A 16,125-nucleotide genomic window follows, 5' to 3' on the forward strand; every position below is an offset into this window, starting at 1 on the left:
TGGTTCCAAGGAGACACCCACCAGGGAGTTACCTTGTTTCAGAGCAGCAGGCTCCACTCTTTGACACACGTGGAATAAACAGTATTTTCTTTGCAAACTACCTATTGCCTGAAGCTATCTCCATTCAGGCTGTGATCTCATCTGATTGCAAAAGCTAAGCGAGGTTAGGCCTGGTCAAAACTTAGCTGGGAAACCTCAAGGGAGAAAAGAGATGCTGTAAGAAGTGGTGTTGGCAGTTTAATAGGTGATGCTGCTTCCTCTGAGTCAATACAGAGGTAATGTTCCAGGAGAGAGGTTAAACTAGCAGGGGGTGGCTGGAGGCTGCTGGATGAAATGTAAAATGGATATCCTGACGACTCACGGCATCTGTTGCGAGGGCAATGTAGGTAATATCTTGATGTCCTAGGCAAACAAATTGTAGCAGCATAAGCTTCTCTGATAGCCATCGCTGAAAACCACACTCCATTGTAAGACAGTTCACTCCAGAAAGGCTGCATTTTGGCAAAGGAAAGATCAACCATTGCAGTTATCTGTAAAGATGCTAGTGAGGTGGAAGTGACTATTCGTAAGTAAATACTTTATTGTGTTTAGAATTCTTAATCTCTTTTGAGAAAACAATTATTATTACAAAATACCAAAAACTTCTCCAGAGTCACTTTTCCTATGAAGCAAGGTCCTATTTATTTTCATGTCTAAAAAAATTCTCAAATACAAACAAGCAAACAGCAAAGTGCTAAACTATTTACAGGGGATGCATGTATAAGATGTCTGGTGTGCCAGTGCTCTAGTGCAGACTGAGGTGCTCCTCTCTCTCAGATTGTCCCAGGTCCCACTCAGTCACTAGTTCTGAGGACACCTCTGTGAAGAGATGGTCCCAATCCCAGCTGACATCATCCTACCAAGAGGAAAAAGACAAACATGCTGAAACATTACTGGTGACACCCAAAGGTCTCTGAATGATGCCAAATATTCAAGATGAACAGCAAAGACAGAAATTAAATCGCAACTTCCCCAGCCAGGGAAGCCCCAGATCCAGTTGGCTAGGACAGGAATCCTAGCCAGAATGAAATGTGAATCGCTGCTACAATTTCAAGATGTTGACAGAATTATTCATGTTCCAAAATTCCATAAAGGACACAGTTTTTGATACCTGTTAATCTTAGATACTCCCAAGCATGGTGTACAGAGGAGCCATAAAAACATTCCACCTTTCTTCACTTCTGCTGAAGCATCTGCAGTTCTGAGCTGCAGAAATCCTTTGCTGCAAGTCCTGACCTCTTGCCTGCCCAGTTGTATTGAGACTGTTCTGTCCTGCTTTAAAACATGCCCCTGCCCAAACCCCAAATGCTTTCTGCCTTTGTCCCTCTGTACCATCCTGTAGAACCACCTGGAGCTCATGGTGGCTACCAAAAGCTAATACGTAACAGAGCACTGTTTCTGCAGGGATCTGTGACAGCGCTAGATCCTTCACATTTTCCTTACTAGCTCTTTCATGCTGAAGGGGGCCAATCATAGTGATGCCGTAACACCACACAGAGAAAGCCCTACAAATCTTTAAAATAATCTGCTGGGGAAGTCAAACCTCCATCAGCTTGGACAAACTACCTCCTCACCTCTCTCCTCTGCCCCACTGACAAAAGGCTTACTTTCCAAGTGCAGTCTGAGACACATAAGAAACTTTTGCCTTGTTGGTGTTCCCACAAAAGACAGACTCACCTCTCGTAGTTCATGCTCTGGAGCCAAAACTTTGGTGAGAAGCTTCAGGTCAATCTCTCCATCCTATGAACACACAGTCACAAGTCTTACAGACAGCGAGAAAGTGGACACCATCATTTCACCAGGTAGGTCTTGCTAGAAATAGGCACATTTGCCTTATAAAGGAGATACACTTTGTCCAGGACAACAGCAGGAGCCTCATCTGAGCAGCAGACACCATACTCACAGTATTTACAGACACAAACAAGCAAGAAAGCCACACTGCACAGAGGAACAGATTAGCAGGCACGTTGCAAATTGTTTGTATGATAGGGCCATGCATTTTATGCATCTGAGTATCCCTGCGGAGGATGACTGGAGCTTGGAAGGAGAAGGAGTCACATCGGTCACCCCATAGCCATATCTACTTACCAGAGTTTGAAAGGCAGCATACTTCATTAGATCTTTGTCCAGGTCATGGTAGGTCAGCACCCGGTTCACCTGCACACTGCAACCAGAAAGGGTCAACATACAAGCCTGGGTAAGCGTGGAAGCACATCTAAGGAGAAGGGTGGCATGAACAGTAGTCTGGTGACACCTATCTTGAGTGTCCACATCACCCATGTGGACTCTTTGAGATGGACATCCCTGGACAGAAGCACATCTCATTCAGCAAATGAACAGGCACCGACAAATTTGCGTGCCAGGTTGTGCGTGTGCGTAAAAATAAGATGTGGAGCAACCACAGACTCCCTCGGAGAAGCCAGCATGGCAGAGAGAAGAGCCACAGACTAGCCACAAGGGCCAGGAAGAAAACAGGAACGTAGTGAATGTTCAAACAGCCCCAGTGCCGTAGCTAAGCCCCCACCGTACAAGCTACAGAACAGTAGGGACTTGGTGATTTCCATGTCCGAGCCACAGCTATCCAATACAATTTCTTAAAATGTAGCCTTCAAAAAGAAACACAGTGTAGTGGGTAAAATACTGTTGTGCCACACTCCCCTTCATAGGTGATGCAATACTATAGAAAAGACCTACATTAATTTAATTTCTGTTTTGTGTTTGTCCATGAAAACCACTTGTCTTTTCTGTTGCAGGGAGACTATGGACACAGGAGGTACAGACGGGATTATAAAAAAGAGGAAATAAAGAAATGAACACTGGTGAGAAACAAAGCAATTTTAAATCTACTAAGAAATGACACTTTAAATTTTTGTTAACAGCTATTTAATTACAATAACTACTCCATACTTGTGAGAGAGGCATCTGTGGTCAGGAGTAAAATATCCCACCTCCCCAGATAAGGGCCAACACAAATCCCAGTCTGTGATCTTGTCAATAAGCCCAACAGAGGAAAGACGACTTTCTTGATACGTTTAAGATAAAACCCCAAAAACTTTCGTTTTTGAAAACCTGCTGGTCTCCCTTAAGCTAACCCCAAGACTACCCTGATAACACCTTCAAACAACAGGATTGTACTTTGCAAATTAACTAGGCACTTGAATATCCTTCTGGATATCCTGTGGAGGGCAAAGCAGCCTTACAACCATGCATAATGAAAGCATGTGTGATAACACAAGTGTACTGGAGGCATCTGCGGTTTTACAGGCAGCCTTAAATCAAGCAGTTCCTCACTTATGAGAGTTTGATTTTGCAACACCAAATGTATTAGTCTAATGTAGGGGTTTTATAGAGAGAGAAAATACGCAGTAATTGCTTTCTCTGTGTAATAGGAAACACGAAGTTTGCACTGTTCAGCTTGGAGCCCTGCTGCCACAATACACAGCACCAAATCCTGCTGAATGGCACCGCTGCTGACATCCAGAGAGCATGAGATAACATGGAGTTTAATTTCACCAGCCATTTCACACTGCTGATGAGAGCCTCAAGAGCACCTGGCAGTTCTCTTACCTGGGGGGAGCTGCCACTTGCATGGCCAGATCTTCCTCCTGGACTTCCTCCAAGTCAGGGATCACGGGAATGTCTGCAACAAAAGAAAGCAGCAGCAGTAAGTGGAGAGCGTTGTGCGCTCCTCTCACAAGAGACAAAGGTTCCCTTGCTTCACAGATATGAAACAGCCTGGTTTTTTATTAGAGGAAAACACAAGACAGTTATTTAGCAATGATTAAAAAAATATTGTTTAATATGAAAACAAGACAATAAAGCTTTGAAGCTTGGGGTCAAAAAGAAACCTTGCAAGAGGAGCAGCTCTGGGCTGGGAAGGACCCCACAGGCCACGGACCATGCACTTCAACACAACCTTGAAGCTGAAAGAAGCCAGCTGCGCTAAACGCTGCTGCCTACCTGCAATCATTCTAAGACTGGCAAGAATTTGCTTCTTACAAGACGTGTTATCATTTGCTCAGCTCAGCTGCCAGTTGCCTTGACTGTTTGAAATGAAATGTGGGGCAGAAACTGAGAGAAGCCATTTCAAACTACATGTTGAAGGAGCTGCTGGTGGGGTCTCGGGCTGTGCAGAAGCCCATGACCTTCCTGATAGCTGAGGAGGGAATTGCTTGGTGGTCTGGCTGATACAAAGACTAGGGAAGACGCACCTAGTTGTAATGTCATAAAGCTTTTTGTGATTTCCAGGGTGACCCTGGAATGGCTGACGTCTGGGTCATTCCCAGCATATTCTCTTCATAAGGACTATGGCTATTCCACCTAAAAAGGATGCTAGAGACAAAAGAATGGAGGAGAGGAGGAAGGACTGGGTGTACACTGAATCCTGCTAAAGGAGCAAGGCTCTGACAGCACTGCATGCTTTTTGATTTGATATAGCACTGTAAACAGAGATGGAGAGAGCAAAAAAGGAGCGAGGAAGAGAAGGGAAAGTAACTGGAGGCACAAAGCAAGGACAGGTTATACCTGCTTGCAGAGTACAGAGCTGCTTTAAAGACTCAAGGCCACAAAGGCTCCCCAGAGACCCCGAGCCCTCAGACCACGGATTTGCTGGCAGTTCAGCTCTGGGAAGAGGTTTCACTTGTACAGTGTGTGGGCAGAGCTGGCGCCCTTGCTGCTGGAGCGAGAAGGCTGCTCCGTCGGCAGCGCGGCCATGCTACTGCTGGATGGCAGCAGGCGGCTGGGCCTGGCAGCTGGGCCTGGCTTCGTCCCGTTTTGCAGCCCAGGCTGAGATGAATATTCAGGAGCTGGAGAGACGTTCCTACCTATGATGCTCAGGGCAGGGTCTTCCTGAAAAGCCCCTTGTCCTGCCACCTGTCAAGAGCTTGGCCGGCTCTCGGCTGCCCTTGCCCGCCGCACGCCCAGCGCGTCCCCCCCAGCTCGGGCACGCCGGCCGTGGGTGAGGGGCAGCCCTCGCCCAGCTGCGCCAGGGCACGGGTCAGCCCAGGCTGTGGCGCAGTGGCCGTTTGGAGCCGGCCACACAGTGGGATTTCTCGCTAATTGGCTGCCTGGCGGAAGGCTGAAGGGGACGGGGCTGCCACGAGAGCCTGGCCGCGGCGGAAGGCAGTGACAGCTTGGCCGGCCTCGGCAGAGCTGTGCCCCCAGCTCCCCAGCCGCCCATGGAGCAGGTGCCTGCGGAGCCGCTCTCCAACCACAGCAAACTTCCCAAAGACATTTAAAAGGGAAAATGCAGCAACAGGCCACAGGCCCCCAGACGGAGGCATGTGCAAGAAATGCCTCACTGGCGTGTCACTGGGCATCTGGGGCACAGCTCTGCCCCCTCGGCTTGTAGGGACAACACACAGTAGAAGCTGCTGTCCCACTGGCTTTTCCCTGCAGGGGCTCCCGGCTCCTGGTAAAACTTGTAGGAAAATGCAATTAGGGGACAAAAGCATCTCCATGGACAGACAGTGCGACCTGCGGAGGCAGACGGTAAAACCTGCTCAGGGATAATGTGGGAGAAAGTCCCTGTGTATAAGCAACAAAGACCAAAGAGGGAACAGAGAGGTGAGACAGGTCCAAGGGGAGGAATGAAGCACGGGGCAGAGGTGCCCTCCTAAGTCCAGGCAAATGGGCACGGGAATGAGGAACAGTCTAAACTCTCCTGAGCTAATTTATCCTTTTCAGCAGGGGACCATGAATGTTGCTCAGCAAACACAACTAAATGAAGAACTACCTGGGAACAGAGCTGCCTTCACCCGTGGAGCAGCATTCCCTGCAGCAGGAGAAGGTCATAACTTTATCCTCTCTTGACAGCAGAAATGTGGAAGGTGTTTGCATCAAACTGAATTTCTTCACTCACTGCTTGTTCTGGCAGCTATTTCTGGGGTCTCCTCCTCCCAGTTCCCTCTTGCTTTTGTTGATCTCTTTTTGCAGTAGAAAAAACTGTAAATTTAGGGCTCGGATCAGTAATGTCCCTTCCATTTTGCAAGTTCCCAAAGACTCCTGGATTCTCCAGTGATGATTTTATCTCATTGCCATTGAATTATGTGGAGAGACTCCCAAACCCCTTGCCACGTGCTACCTCTACTCTGTATTAGCAAAATCCAGGCAATCACGTATAAATTCTTTCCAGAAGAAATTGAAGGCTCTGATATTTTATAGACACTTTGAAAGTATTTCAGACAGAAGAGCTGGAAACACTCTGGGGGCTCCTGCCAGCCCCACCAACAAAGGCCAGTGCATGATTTCCTTACTGCAAAGCGTGGATGATTTGTCCATTTCTAGGCAGAAGCAATACCCTTTAGGACTGTCAGAGACTGACAGAACAAAAACGTCACAAATTATAAGAAAATACCTGCTCCCCAGGCTAACTGCTGCCAGTGGCAAATCAGCCCTAAACTATTTGGGTCTTTATTTCACTTGTTACTCAGCTTCCTCTTCCCTCTGCCAGTTCCCATGGTGCCACCTCTCCACAGTCCCTCTCCCTTCTCTCCCTGTACAGTTTGCAAAGTGTCTCAGTTCTCACTTTATCACCAAGGTCCCGGCCCTTCCCCTCAGTCAGTCTCCAGCCCCCTAATTGTTTTTGTTGCTTTTCTTAGGACTCACATCTTTTCATTCCAGTAAGCTCTGGTAACGCAGCCAAGTCACGGCACTGTGTCAGCTGCAGGGGGAAGAAGCACACAGGCTATTGTCCTGCAAGAGCGTAGGCGTACGCTCTACTTTTAATATTCCTGTTACCTGCAGTGATACTACTTATGTATAACATTAGTACATGCAGAAATGTTCACATGACCACATCCTCCCAGTCTCACACTGCAGCTTTTTCCAACGACAAGGTTACATTACAATCCCACACCCTGTGTGCTTTGCTCTGTGACCCACATTTTTTCCCTCCTGTTCAGTGCAGGGGTGTCAGATCATTTTCCATAAGCTTGTGTTTCTGGCGCAGAATCTTGACACATACTTCACTGTCCAAGCTCTCATGCCTGAATTTAGTGCCCATGTAGGTAAACCTTAGAAATGACTGCACAGTGTACCTACACGCTAAGGAGCCGCCTGTGTGCAAAAGGAAAACCCTTCACAGGTACCAGGTCACTGCAATGAAGTGAACAAATGGCCTGTGCCTCGCAAAAATAATTTTTTTTGCAGCTGAGAACAAGGGGTAGCTTCAAAACCTGGAAACAAAAAATTATTCTCTGCAGCCTAGTTATAGGGGGGGCGGATAGTGGTGGATGTTGCCTAACTCAGCTGCATTTTGGAGGAGAGTGCAGCTTCCATATTGTCTTTAAAATCAACAAATTTTAATCAAAACTGGAGGCAAATCTCAGAAGCAACGTGAAAATCTTACAGCTTCAGCTGTTCTTCTCCCACTTCCACATCCTTTCCTGCAGACTTTGAAATCAGAACAAACTGCTGTGATACTAACAGTAAGATACATTAAAATAAAAGTTGAGTTACTGGTAAAAAGTATTTAAAAGGGGATCAAATTGAGTACAAACCATCTTACCAACCCTGGTCTCCCAGCTGGCCTCTGAACGCTGTGCTGCAAAGTGCTGTGACCTATGTCACCTCCCTCAACCAGTCTCCCCCAGACAGAACTCCTCTGAGTCTCTATTTCATATGGGAGATAACATTCCCGGGGTGAGCGCTCCTAAAAATGAGCATTTGGGAATACCCTGCATTCATTTCAGCTGAAGGGAGGGGAGAATAGGTAGACACATCAGGTAGCATTTTACAAACAGAAGAAATGAGTGTATGCAAGAGAAGATGGAGAGGGCAACACAAAAACTCAGTGCCTGCAGTGACCTTAAAACAGGTATAAAAAATAGATAAGGATTCTCTTTATGGCTCAAAATGACTGGGAACAAAGTAACACAAAACCTTTCCTCATGGATTTCTCAGCCCATAAAGAAACAAGATGTTGGCTTTAGAAACTGCTCATGGCAGAGATGTAGAACGATGAGTGAGCACCAAATGCTAGATGACAAATGCAAACCCCCCTCCATCTCCCAGATGATGGTGAACAGAGTGAACAAAGAATGAAACCAAAATGAGGGTATCCATGCGGAACTTACGGTGGGGTAGGAGGAGACACCAGTACCAAACGTTGACTAACAGGGGAGTTACACTGCACCAAACTGATGGTCTCAGAACATCTAAGTCCCGACATATAAGGGTAGCATTTTTATTACAATACCTGGACTGAGCTAGCTTCATAGCTAAGTTATGGCAAGACACCAACAGCATAAAGCAGAAGTGTGTGGATGATAGGAAGAAAAAGATGAAGAGGGAAGACTGAGGGTGACCCATGCAGGTAGCCAAACCATAAGCAAGGAACAACAGCTTTTTAAGTCAAAATCAAAGGAAGGCTTTTACGCGTTCATATTAGAGCACATGCAGTAACAATCACCTTTTTTGCCTATTAGCAAATAACTTACTGACAGCTGAGGAAGACAACCACAGAAAGCAACAAACAGGAGGTGGGGGAACCTGCACCACCTTAATACCCAGCTGCTCCAGCAAACCGGTGAGTTGCAGTTCCCCTCCCACACAGAGCTGATTTTTGGTTTAGTAGCAACACCTGCAGGCTGGGTCCCTTACAATCCTGTAAGCTCACAGTAAGACCTGGTCCTAGCCCCAAAGAGCTGTTCTGTTAGACACAAGACAGCACCTAAGTCGGGACAGACAGAATCTGTTCAAGGTCAGGCAATAAATAAGTGCCAGAGCTGGACCTAGAAACCACGTCCCAGGTCAGGCTTGCAGTTAGTCAGCACTGTGGTTGCCACTTTCTCCCTGAGCTGCTTTGAAGTCTCCTGAGCCAACACCTGATACCCAAAAAAATGACTCCATCTCACATAGCCTGATTTGTTTCCCCCCGCTGGGTGAGCATTTCCAAGGCCGGTTCTGAATGGACACTCTTGCCGTGGCGCCCGTGCTGCCCTCCCTGTCCACACACCACCATATCCAGCGAACGCAGAGATGGTAGCAGCATCTGGAGCAGGTGGTCCCCTGCCACTAAACAGGCATCAGAATGAAACCAACTTTCATTTAAGTTGCTTGCTCATAAAATGTAAAACTGAAATAATTACAGTATTTCTGCTGCTGCAAAACTTTGTTTTACTGAATGCTGTTACCTTCTGCATCACGTTTGGGGAATTTTAAACAGGCAAATGGAAGAAGGTCTGATTGAAGATGAAGTTAAGTGAAAGAAATTGGTCTCATTTAGCACATGACAGGATTCATCTGTGTTCCCAAGTCCACTGAGGTAGCATCATGGGCGTTTCATATTCATGAGCTGCTGCGACACTGTGTCCCCTCATTTACAAAGCACCGTGTTCAGCAAATTCTGTCCCTGTGGACACTCCGTGCATTTCATGGTCTTGTCAGAGAGACATCAAACACTTCAGTAACCAAATACCAGAAAATGGCTTTAATTAGCGCATCTCAATGCAATAAATAATTTTTCTCTCTAAGTGGAAAAATGGAGAATTAAAAAAAAAAAGAAAAGAAAAAAGTGGAAAGCAACAGGCAAAAAAAATCTTCAAAAAAACATACGGAACAAGGGACACAGACAGCTTCTGCTGAACACACAAACAAGCTTGAAGCCTCTTGGAAGATTTCTCAGGAGAGCAGCAGGCAAATGGAGAGGATAGAGAACACTTCTTTGGATGCTTGGACATTAATTTCATAGGGATGCCTTTCCCTGACTGAAATTGCCCTACTAGTCGGCCAATATGGAACAGCGTACCTGCCTGATCAGCCGGCAGGGAGATGAAAACAGCAGAGTGAAAAGCAGGCAGTACCACAGCTACTAGGGCACTGCCTTAAAAGCTGAGACAAGCAAAAGATAACCCGAGTGTCCCACATCCCAAATCACCCATTTGAGAAGGGAATGGTAACAGCATAACCCGGCCAAGCTGCTCGGAAAAGTCACTCAGTGAGCCAGAGGATTCACAGTACCTAGGGGAGGCCACGCAGCAGGTTCAGTGCTGACCCTCTAGCCTTGCCTTAAAAGACTATGCATTTGCCTTGCATCAGACAAAACAGTTTTTTCTTCAGCCACCAAGCTCTGATGATACTGTCAGCTAGGTAGATGGCTGGCTGGGAGGCTGCCTGGTCCACGACACACTATTTGCTTCGATAGCGTTGTGCTTTCACAGAGTGCTTGGCGTGGCATGGCTTCTTCCTCACCTGAGAGCTTGCTGGGGACGGGCATCAGGCATATTTGTTCCTTCCCAAGGCTGCTGCTGACACAAAGCCCCTGCCCAGTTTCAGCCCCTGGGAAGTGTGAGCACAGACAGGGCACAGAACAGCCCTGTCAGGTGAGTTGCGGGGCTCAGTGCAGGGCTCCAACAGGCAGTAATCCATGGCTTTGTAGTGTGCAAGAAGTAAGAGCAGACACTGGTGGCTTTAAGGATGAGGAATCTCTTAATGCATAGGTTTGTTCACCAGCAGCAGAAGACTGGAGAGACTGGAGGCCAGCCTCAGGACCTGGAATCCACCATACTCCTGAGGTTATCAGCATTTAAGAGTGGTAACACACCTCCTAGCCTTGCCAGCAGCCCGCTGACAGAGCACCGTGCCTGCCCTCCTTTTCAGTAACATCTGTTTTCCGTTTTTCAAAGGCTGTTCCCTGTTCCTTTGCAGAACTCCCCTGCTGAAACACACTCAGAAGGTGGTGGGGCAGCAGATGAGAAGGCATGAGGTGCCCAGGGAGGGTCTGGTGAACTCAGAAACACAAAACCCTCCTCAACAATGCTGGAAGTGAGTGATTTTGCATTAGAGCATTACTGTGGCAGGGAAAGCAGCTTCTCAGGATGCTCCTGTGGAAGTATGTTCGGGAGCAGGCGTGTCTGATTCTATTTCATCCTCTTCATGTTACACTGGAAAAACAAGACAAACTACATTTCTTTTATGCTAAATCCTTAGGTTTTTTATTTTTTCTTATATATATTTATTAAAAAATGCCTCTTTGATCGGCAGCACCCATGACACTTCCACATCCAGCAACTCCTCAGAAGCCTCCCTCCCTCCACACAAGGCCAGCACTGCTGACAGCCAGACGGGTTTGATCAGAGCCACTCAGAATCGGATTTTCATAAGACAGATGAAGAATCTTACTGCTGCTCTCTCTCATATCAGATGAGAAACTGAGGGGGAGGGGGGACGGCTCCTGAGGGAACGACACTACAATCAAGGGCTACGCGGTTCTCTCTCTGTCCCTCCACTGCTGCAATTTTCAAAGGAGTTTGCCTCAGGCAGTTTTAAATGATGGTGTCTCAATTCTGTAATCATCTTTCAAGAGCTTTTTCTTAAAGGGTATTTTAGGTAAACCTAGTCCGTCAACTACACTTATGGACTCAGCAATCACAGACCCAATATGACTGTGTATCTACCATATCACAGAATTTAGTGATGGAAGGTGCTTACCCAGACCACCATTTGCAGCCCCCAAGAAGCTGCATGTGCTCCCTTTCAATTAACCTGCCCACTGCCCCTTGGCTAGTGGTCTGCTGCTTCAAACAGGGCTTCAGACATACCCCTTGGGACATACTCCCTGCTCCCCCCTGCCCACTGTGGCTGTCAGGATGGAGCTCTCCTTGAACACCAGAGGCTCTAGATCACAATGCCAGCAGTCACTGGAGGAGTTCAAACTGGTCTGGACCAACAGCTCAGTGGAAACCATCAGGCTGGGCAGAGTCTGCCCTTCGTTGACTTTGCACAGAGACTCGGGGTAGCGCGTTAGGGGAGCAGCCAAGGGGAGGACTGTGGGGTGCTGACAGAGCCACACACAGTGTCGCAGTGCAGAATCCCAGAAACTCAGCAGACACTGTCACTCCCTGTCCCAGGCCCCTCTCTTCAGCCACTTCCAAAACACCATGTTTTTCACTCTGTCTCCACTGACGCTCAGAACTTTGTGACCATTTAGCTCTCCCCAAACCACTCCACCACTGCCTCCTGAGCCTACGAAGCATCCGCTGGCCATATCCCTGACTGTTCCTGCAAACTCCCCCCCTCTCTTACCCTCATGCTCAGCCAATGCAGCTGTCCTTGCAGCTCAGACCTGGAATCTACCAGCACTTGGTGTGCTCTGTAAGAGCAGCAGCTCACCGGGGAAACAACTGGCAAACTTTATTGGGAATGACAGAGCCAACAACAACCCACACTGCATTCTATTCTCAGCTCGGTTTGGAGCAATTTTATCATTGGTGTTTATTAGCACGCAGCTCAAGAGGTGTTTGATATTTTATGGCTGTGAATTCCAGGTGCCAAATATCCTGTGAGGGCTGTTTCCCACTTAACAGACAAGACAGACACGGTGTACTCAGAATGATGTGGGGACTGTGGCACATGCCCACTTCCTCCTCTGTTGTGCACACAGCCTGGAATCCCATGCTGTTCAAATGCAAAGGAGCTGCTGGCACACTCCAGAAGGGTAAGAAGTCCTTCTAGAGGTTTGACATTTGTATAGAGAGGTCTAATCGTCAGCTCTCCTTCCTTGAGCAGGCTTCCCAGCAGGCAGGAAGGGGGTTTGCCTTGAGGGCACAGATCTAGTGACTGTCTCCTGGCAGCTTTCCTCACCTGCAGGTCAGGTTTGGGTTGTCTGTGTAGCATAGTCAGGCTTTCATTTCAATCAACTGTCCCATTCACACACACTATCTGGTTTAAAATAACAAGCCGTTGTTCCAGCAGACAGAGGATCACACATCACATCCCAGTCCTCCAAGAAAAGCCCTGTTCTAGGAGCTACACATTCCAAGGGTAACAGAGAGAAAGAGGGAAAGGACTCCTGCAGGTGGGACAACAGTCCATGGGCGAAGACAGCTGGGAGAGAGATGACAACGTTAGTTAACAAGCCCCCATAGAGTGCAGAGGGGAAAAATCCAAGGGCAATGTAGTGAGGAGACAGGCACCTGAGGTTGTGCAGCTCAACAGTGCAGAATTGGTGAGCCAGAAAGGAACAACAAAGAAACCTTTAGCCAAAGTGACAAAGCAGTTTGCTGATGGGGGGACATAGGGGGGTGGGGTGTGGAGCGAGGAGGGTGCCAGCATTTCTCACCCCAACAGGAAACAGCCCTTTGTAGCTGCACACCAGAGAGTAAAGCCAAATGAAACACCCAAGGCTGAAGCAGAGACTCTACCGCCCCGGTGGAGAAAGAAGCAAAGGGAGGGGAAAGCCCTTCAACGTGAAGTTGGTTTTTCTATCTTCCCTCCCACCACACGGCAAAGAATCGTTTGCACTTGGGAGAAGCTCTTGGCTGCTACAGAAAAGGAAGCAGTGCTCTGCAGATAGCACTTTTAAAATTCTACCAATAGTCTCACGTCTCCCATCTCATACACGTCTCCCTGCCATACAGAGCTCAGTCACTGCCGCCCAGTTCCCCTGTTGACATGGACAGAAAATTGAGCAATTACCCTTAAACTCCTCTCTCTCAGATTGCCCAGATTGCTACATACACAACATTAAGCCCCCAATTGCCCCTGGCCAAAAGTGACTCAACCAGGTCTGTCCTTTAGGAATTAAACACTTTTGTGTTGCTTGTGAAGGTTTATTATTCCTCAAGCTGTGATGCATTAAATCCTGCTAAAGCAGGCTTCCCACCACGCAGAGGGACTGGGTGCCCCCGCGACAAGGTTCAGCTGGACACACACCCACCTGGCAGAGGTGCATTACCCATCTGCTGTGCCTCTGTACTAGCAGGTACCGGTGTGTGTTCAGGAGGATGGGGACCAAGCTCTCAGCAGGTGCTGTAGGAAACCCCGATATCCATCACCTAGACACCCCAGAGCTATTTATTTCTGGAGAGACATTGCACTTTTTTAAAACGGTCTTTCCAGCCTGAAGCTTTACAGGAGCAAACAGTGCTTTCAGTCAAACGCAGGTCTTTGCTTTCCTGTAACTCAAAACTGGCTCCTCTTTAAAGTGACTCTCTTGTCCTGGACTAGCCTTGATGAAGAAGAAATATAGATGAGAGAAAATGAATTCTGAGCATGATCTGAGCCAAGGTACTTCACTGCTAGTATTTCAGTGGTTTGTATTGCACAGTATGGATGACTTGCACCTTCTGGGTTTCCCTGTGCAACTGTAAGGAATGGCTAAAATTCCAGATAGTTCCATGCATGTCCCGGTCTGATCTGCCCACTTACAATCTCTCATATTACCTCAGTCTTTCCACGCAGCCCGAGAAGCAACCGTCCTTCTCTCCCAAACTCCCATGGAGATGGGGAATCAGATGCTATTTCATGCACAGGGTGAACGGCTAGGAGCAGCGAGAGAATTCTACTTTTATTTCTGAAACTAAGAGGCACATCAAGCCCCAAAGTCTCCACTTGGACATACACCCTTCCCTTCATTCTCCATATGCCAAACCGGGCTCTCTCCAGGCCCTATGCTTTTTTAACACTTTCTCCAATGGACTCCAAATTCTGAGCCTCGGGGTGTTAGTGATGTATAAATGATCATAACTGAGCACATTTCAAACACACAAGAACACCTTTCTAAGGGCATATTGTTTTGTCCTTCATTCTTCTAATGAAAAGGTTGGATGGCGGACAAACAATGTTAATGGAATGGTACAGCTCAGCTTTCTAATAGGTTAAAGGAAAGCGATCCAAATGTATTGGTTGACAGCAGCAATCATTACACAACTGCGCCTGTTCATATTAAGGTGCACAAGCTAACACATTATGCAGCACAAAATAACCGTGACCCATCCTTAGGGATCCATACACCAATGCTTGATTTTTGTATGTTTAAAATCTGAGCTTCACTGCTACACTTAAGGATACAAGCTCAAGTGCAGTTCTGTGTGAAGGGGAGGCTGATACAGCTCAACTTACTGCACAGTCACAGCATGCTGCTCCCTGCCTTCCACACTGGGCAGTTTTTTGTGTCTCTGCTTATTCAAAAAAGCAATTTTATTCAGGTTCTGGAGTCTGTTTATATGTCACCTTTCTGCACTGCAGTTGCTGAGCCCATATGGAACACTCCTCTCCCAGAAGAGCTTGCTGAATCTCTCTGTAGAAATCAGACCACAAGCATGCAATGCACTGATCCATTCAGAGATTTTCCACATGCAAATCAGATCCACAACCCCGTATATTTGACTGTACCAGAAACTGCCTGGGTAGGAACCATAATCAGATCAGTGGGATCTTTCTTCCAACACATAGATGTAATCCAAAGCTGAACTCTGCTTTGCAAACAATCCAAAGTCAACTGTTAACCACAGGCTAGGCACAGATAAATAAGTGTATCAGGACTTGCCATATCTTCATACCACATTCTGCATCAATTCTATTCTGTATTTATTACCCAAGGTCTTGGACCATTAAAAGTCACGCACCGCAAACATGTGGCAAGCATTTTTATGCCTGGTTAGCAAAGACAGTTATTATACTCTGAGTACAAGACCAGGGTTCAACAAGAAGGACAGCATGTATGCAAACAGTCAAAGAGCTGTTCAGAACAGACTATCAGCCTCAGTGACATACGCTGAAATTTAAGAAGCCCAGGAAACTTCCCAGGGGGAAAATTAAGTCTATTCTGAAGATGCCAATGCTATAAAGGTGCCACTTCTGGCAGTCATATGTTGCAATGCTTAATCTGTCTGGAAGACCCAAATAAGTCTTCATTTAATCTCATTAACCATACTGATGTCTGATCCTTTGTGACTCCTGGTAATTCTTCTGATGCTTGGTGATATTTTACAGATGCAACTTTATTTTATAGACTGTATAAAATTCTTAGCCCTTGAAAACTGAGCTAGCTCCTAGAGACTTTAATGAATTTCTATGCTCCCCACAGTTCTCCAGTGCTCATCTCAAAATTCATACTGTGGATTTTTCCTGAGATTTCTCTTGGCTTATCCAGTCCTAGAAGAGCAGGTGATATACACTATAAAGAAAATTAGTGCTAAGTCAGGAGTCCAGTAGACTTCACAGCAGCCTGTACAGGGATGAGATGGGATTACCCACCAGTGCCTATGTACAGCTTATGATCTATACAATCTTGGGTTAGGGCAAGTGGATTTTTTGTATTAGCAATTGCTTCATGACAGAGACCCCAGGAGAGTGGTGCATACA

The 16,125-nt window shown here is 46.9% G+C and overlaps 1 protein-coding gene across 7 annotated transcripts in view; it reads right to left on the reverse strand.

Moving 5' to 3' along the window:
* Positions 1 to 556: 556 nt before the first annotated feature.
* The window catches only part of IFT43 (intraflagellar transport 43), a 44,846-nt gene continuing 29,277 nt past the window's right edge, over positions 557 to 16,125 (reverse strand). For all 7 annotated transcript variants that reach the window (XM_055804694.1, XM_055804702.1, XM_055804677.1 and 4 more), the window contains 4 exons: positions 3,607 to 3,679; positions 2,128 to 2,203; positions 1,717 to 1,779; positions 557 to 895 (listed from right to left, as the gene is read on the reverse strand). In XM_055804694.1, coding sequence (XP_055660669.1) covers positions 785 to 895; positions 1,717 to 1,779; positions 2,128 to 2,203; positions 3,607 to 3,679 — 323 coding nt within the window. In that variant the 3' untranslated portion in view covers positions 557 to 784. The remainder of the gene's footprint in view (positions 896 to 1,716; positions 1,780 to 2,127; positions 2,204 to 3,606; positions 3,680 to 16,125) is intronic.

Source organism: Falco peregrinus, chromosome 1 (assembly GCF_023634155.1).
Source record: "Falco peregrinus isolate bFalPer1 chromosome 1, bFalPer1.pri, whole genome shotgun sequence".
Classification (NCBI taxonomy): domain Eukaryota; kingdom Metazoa; phylum Chordata; class Aves; order Falconiformes; family Falconidae; genus Falco; species Falco peregrinus.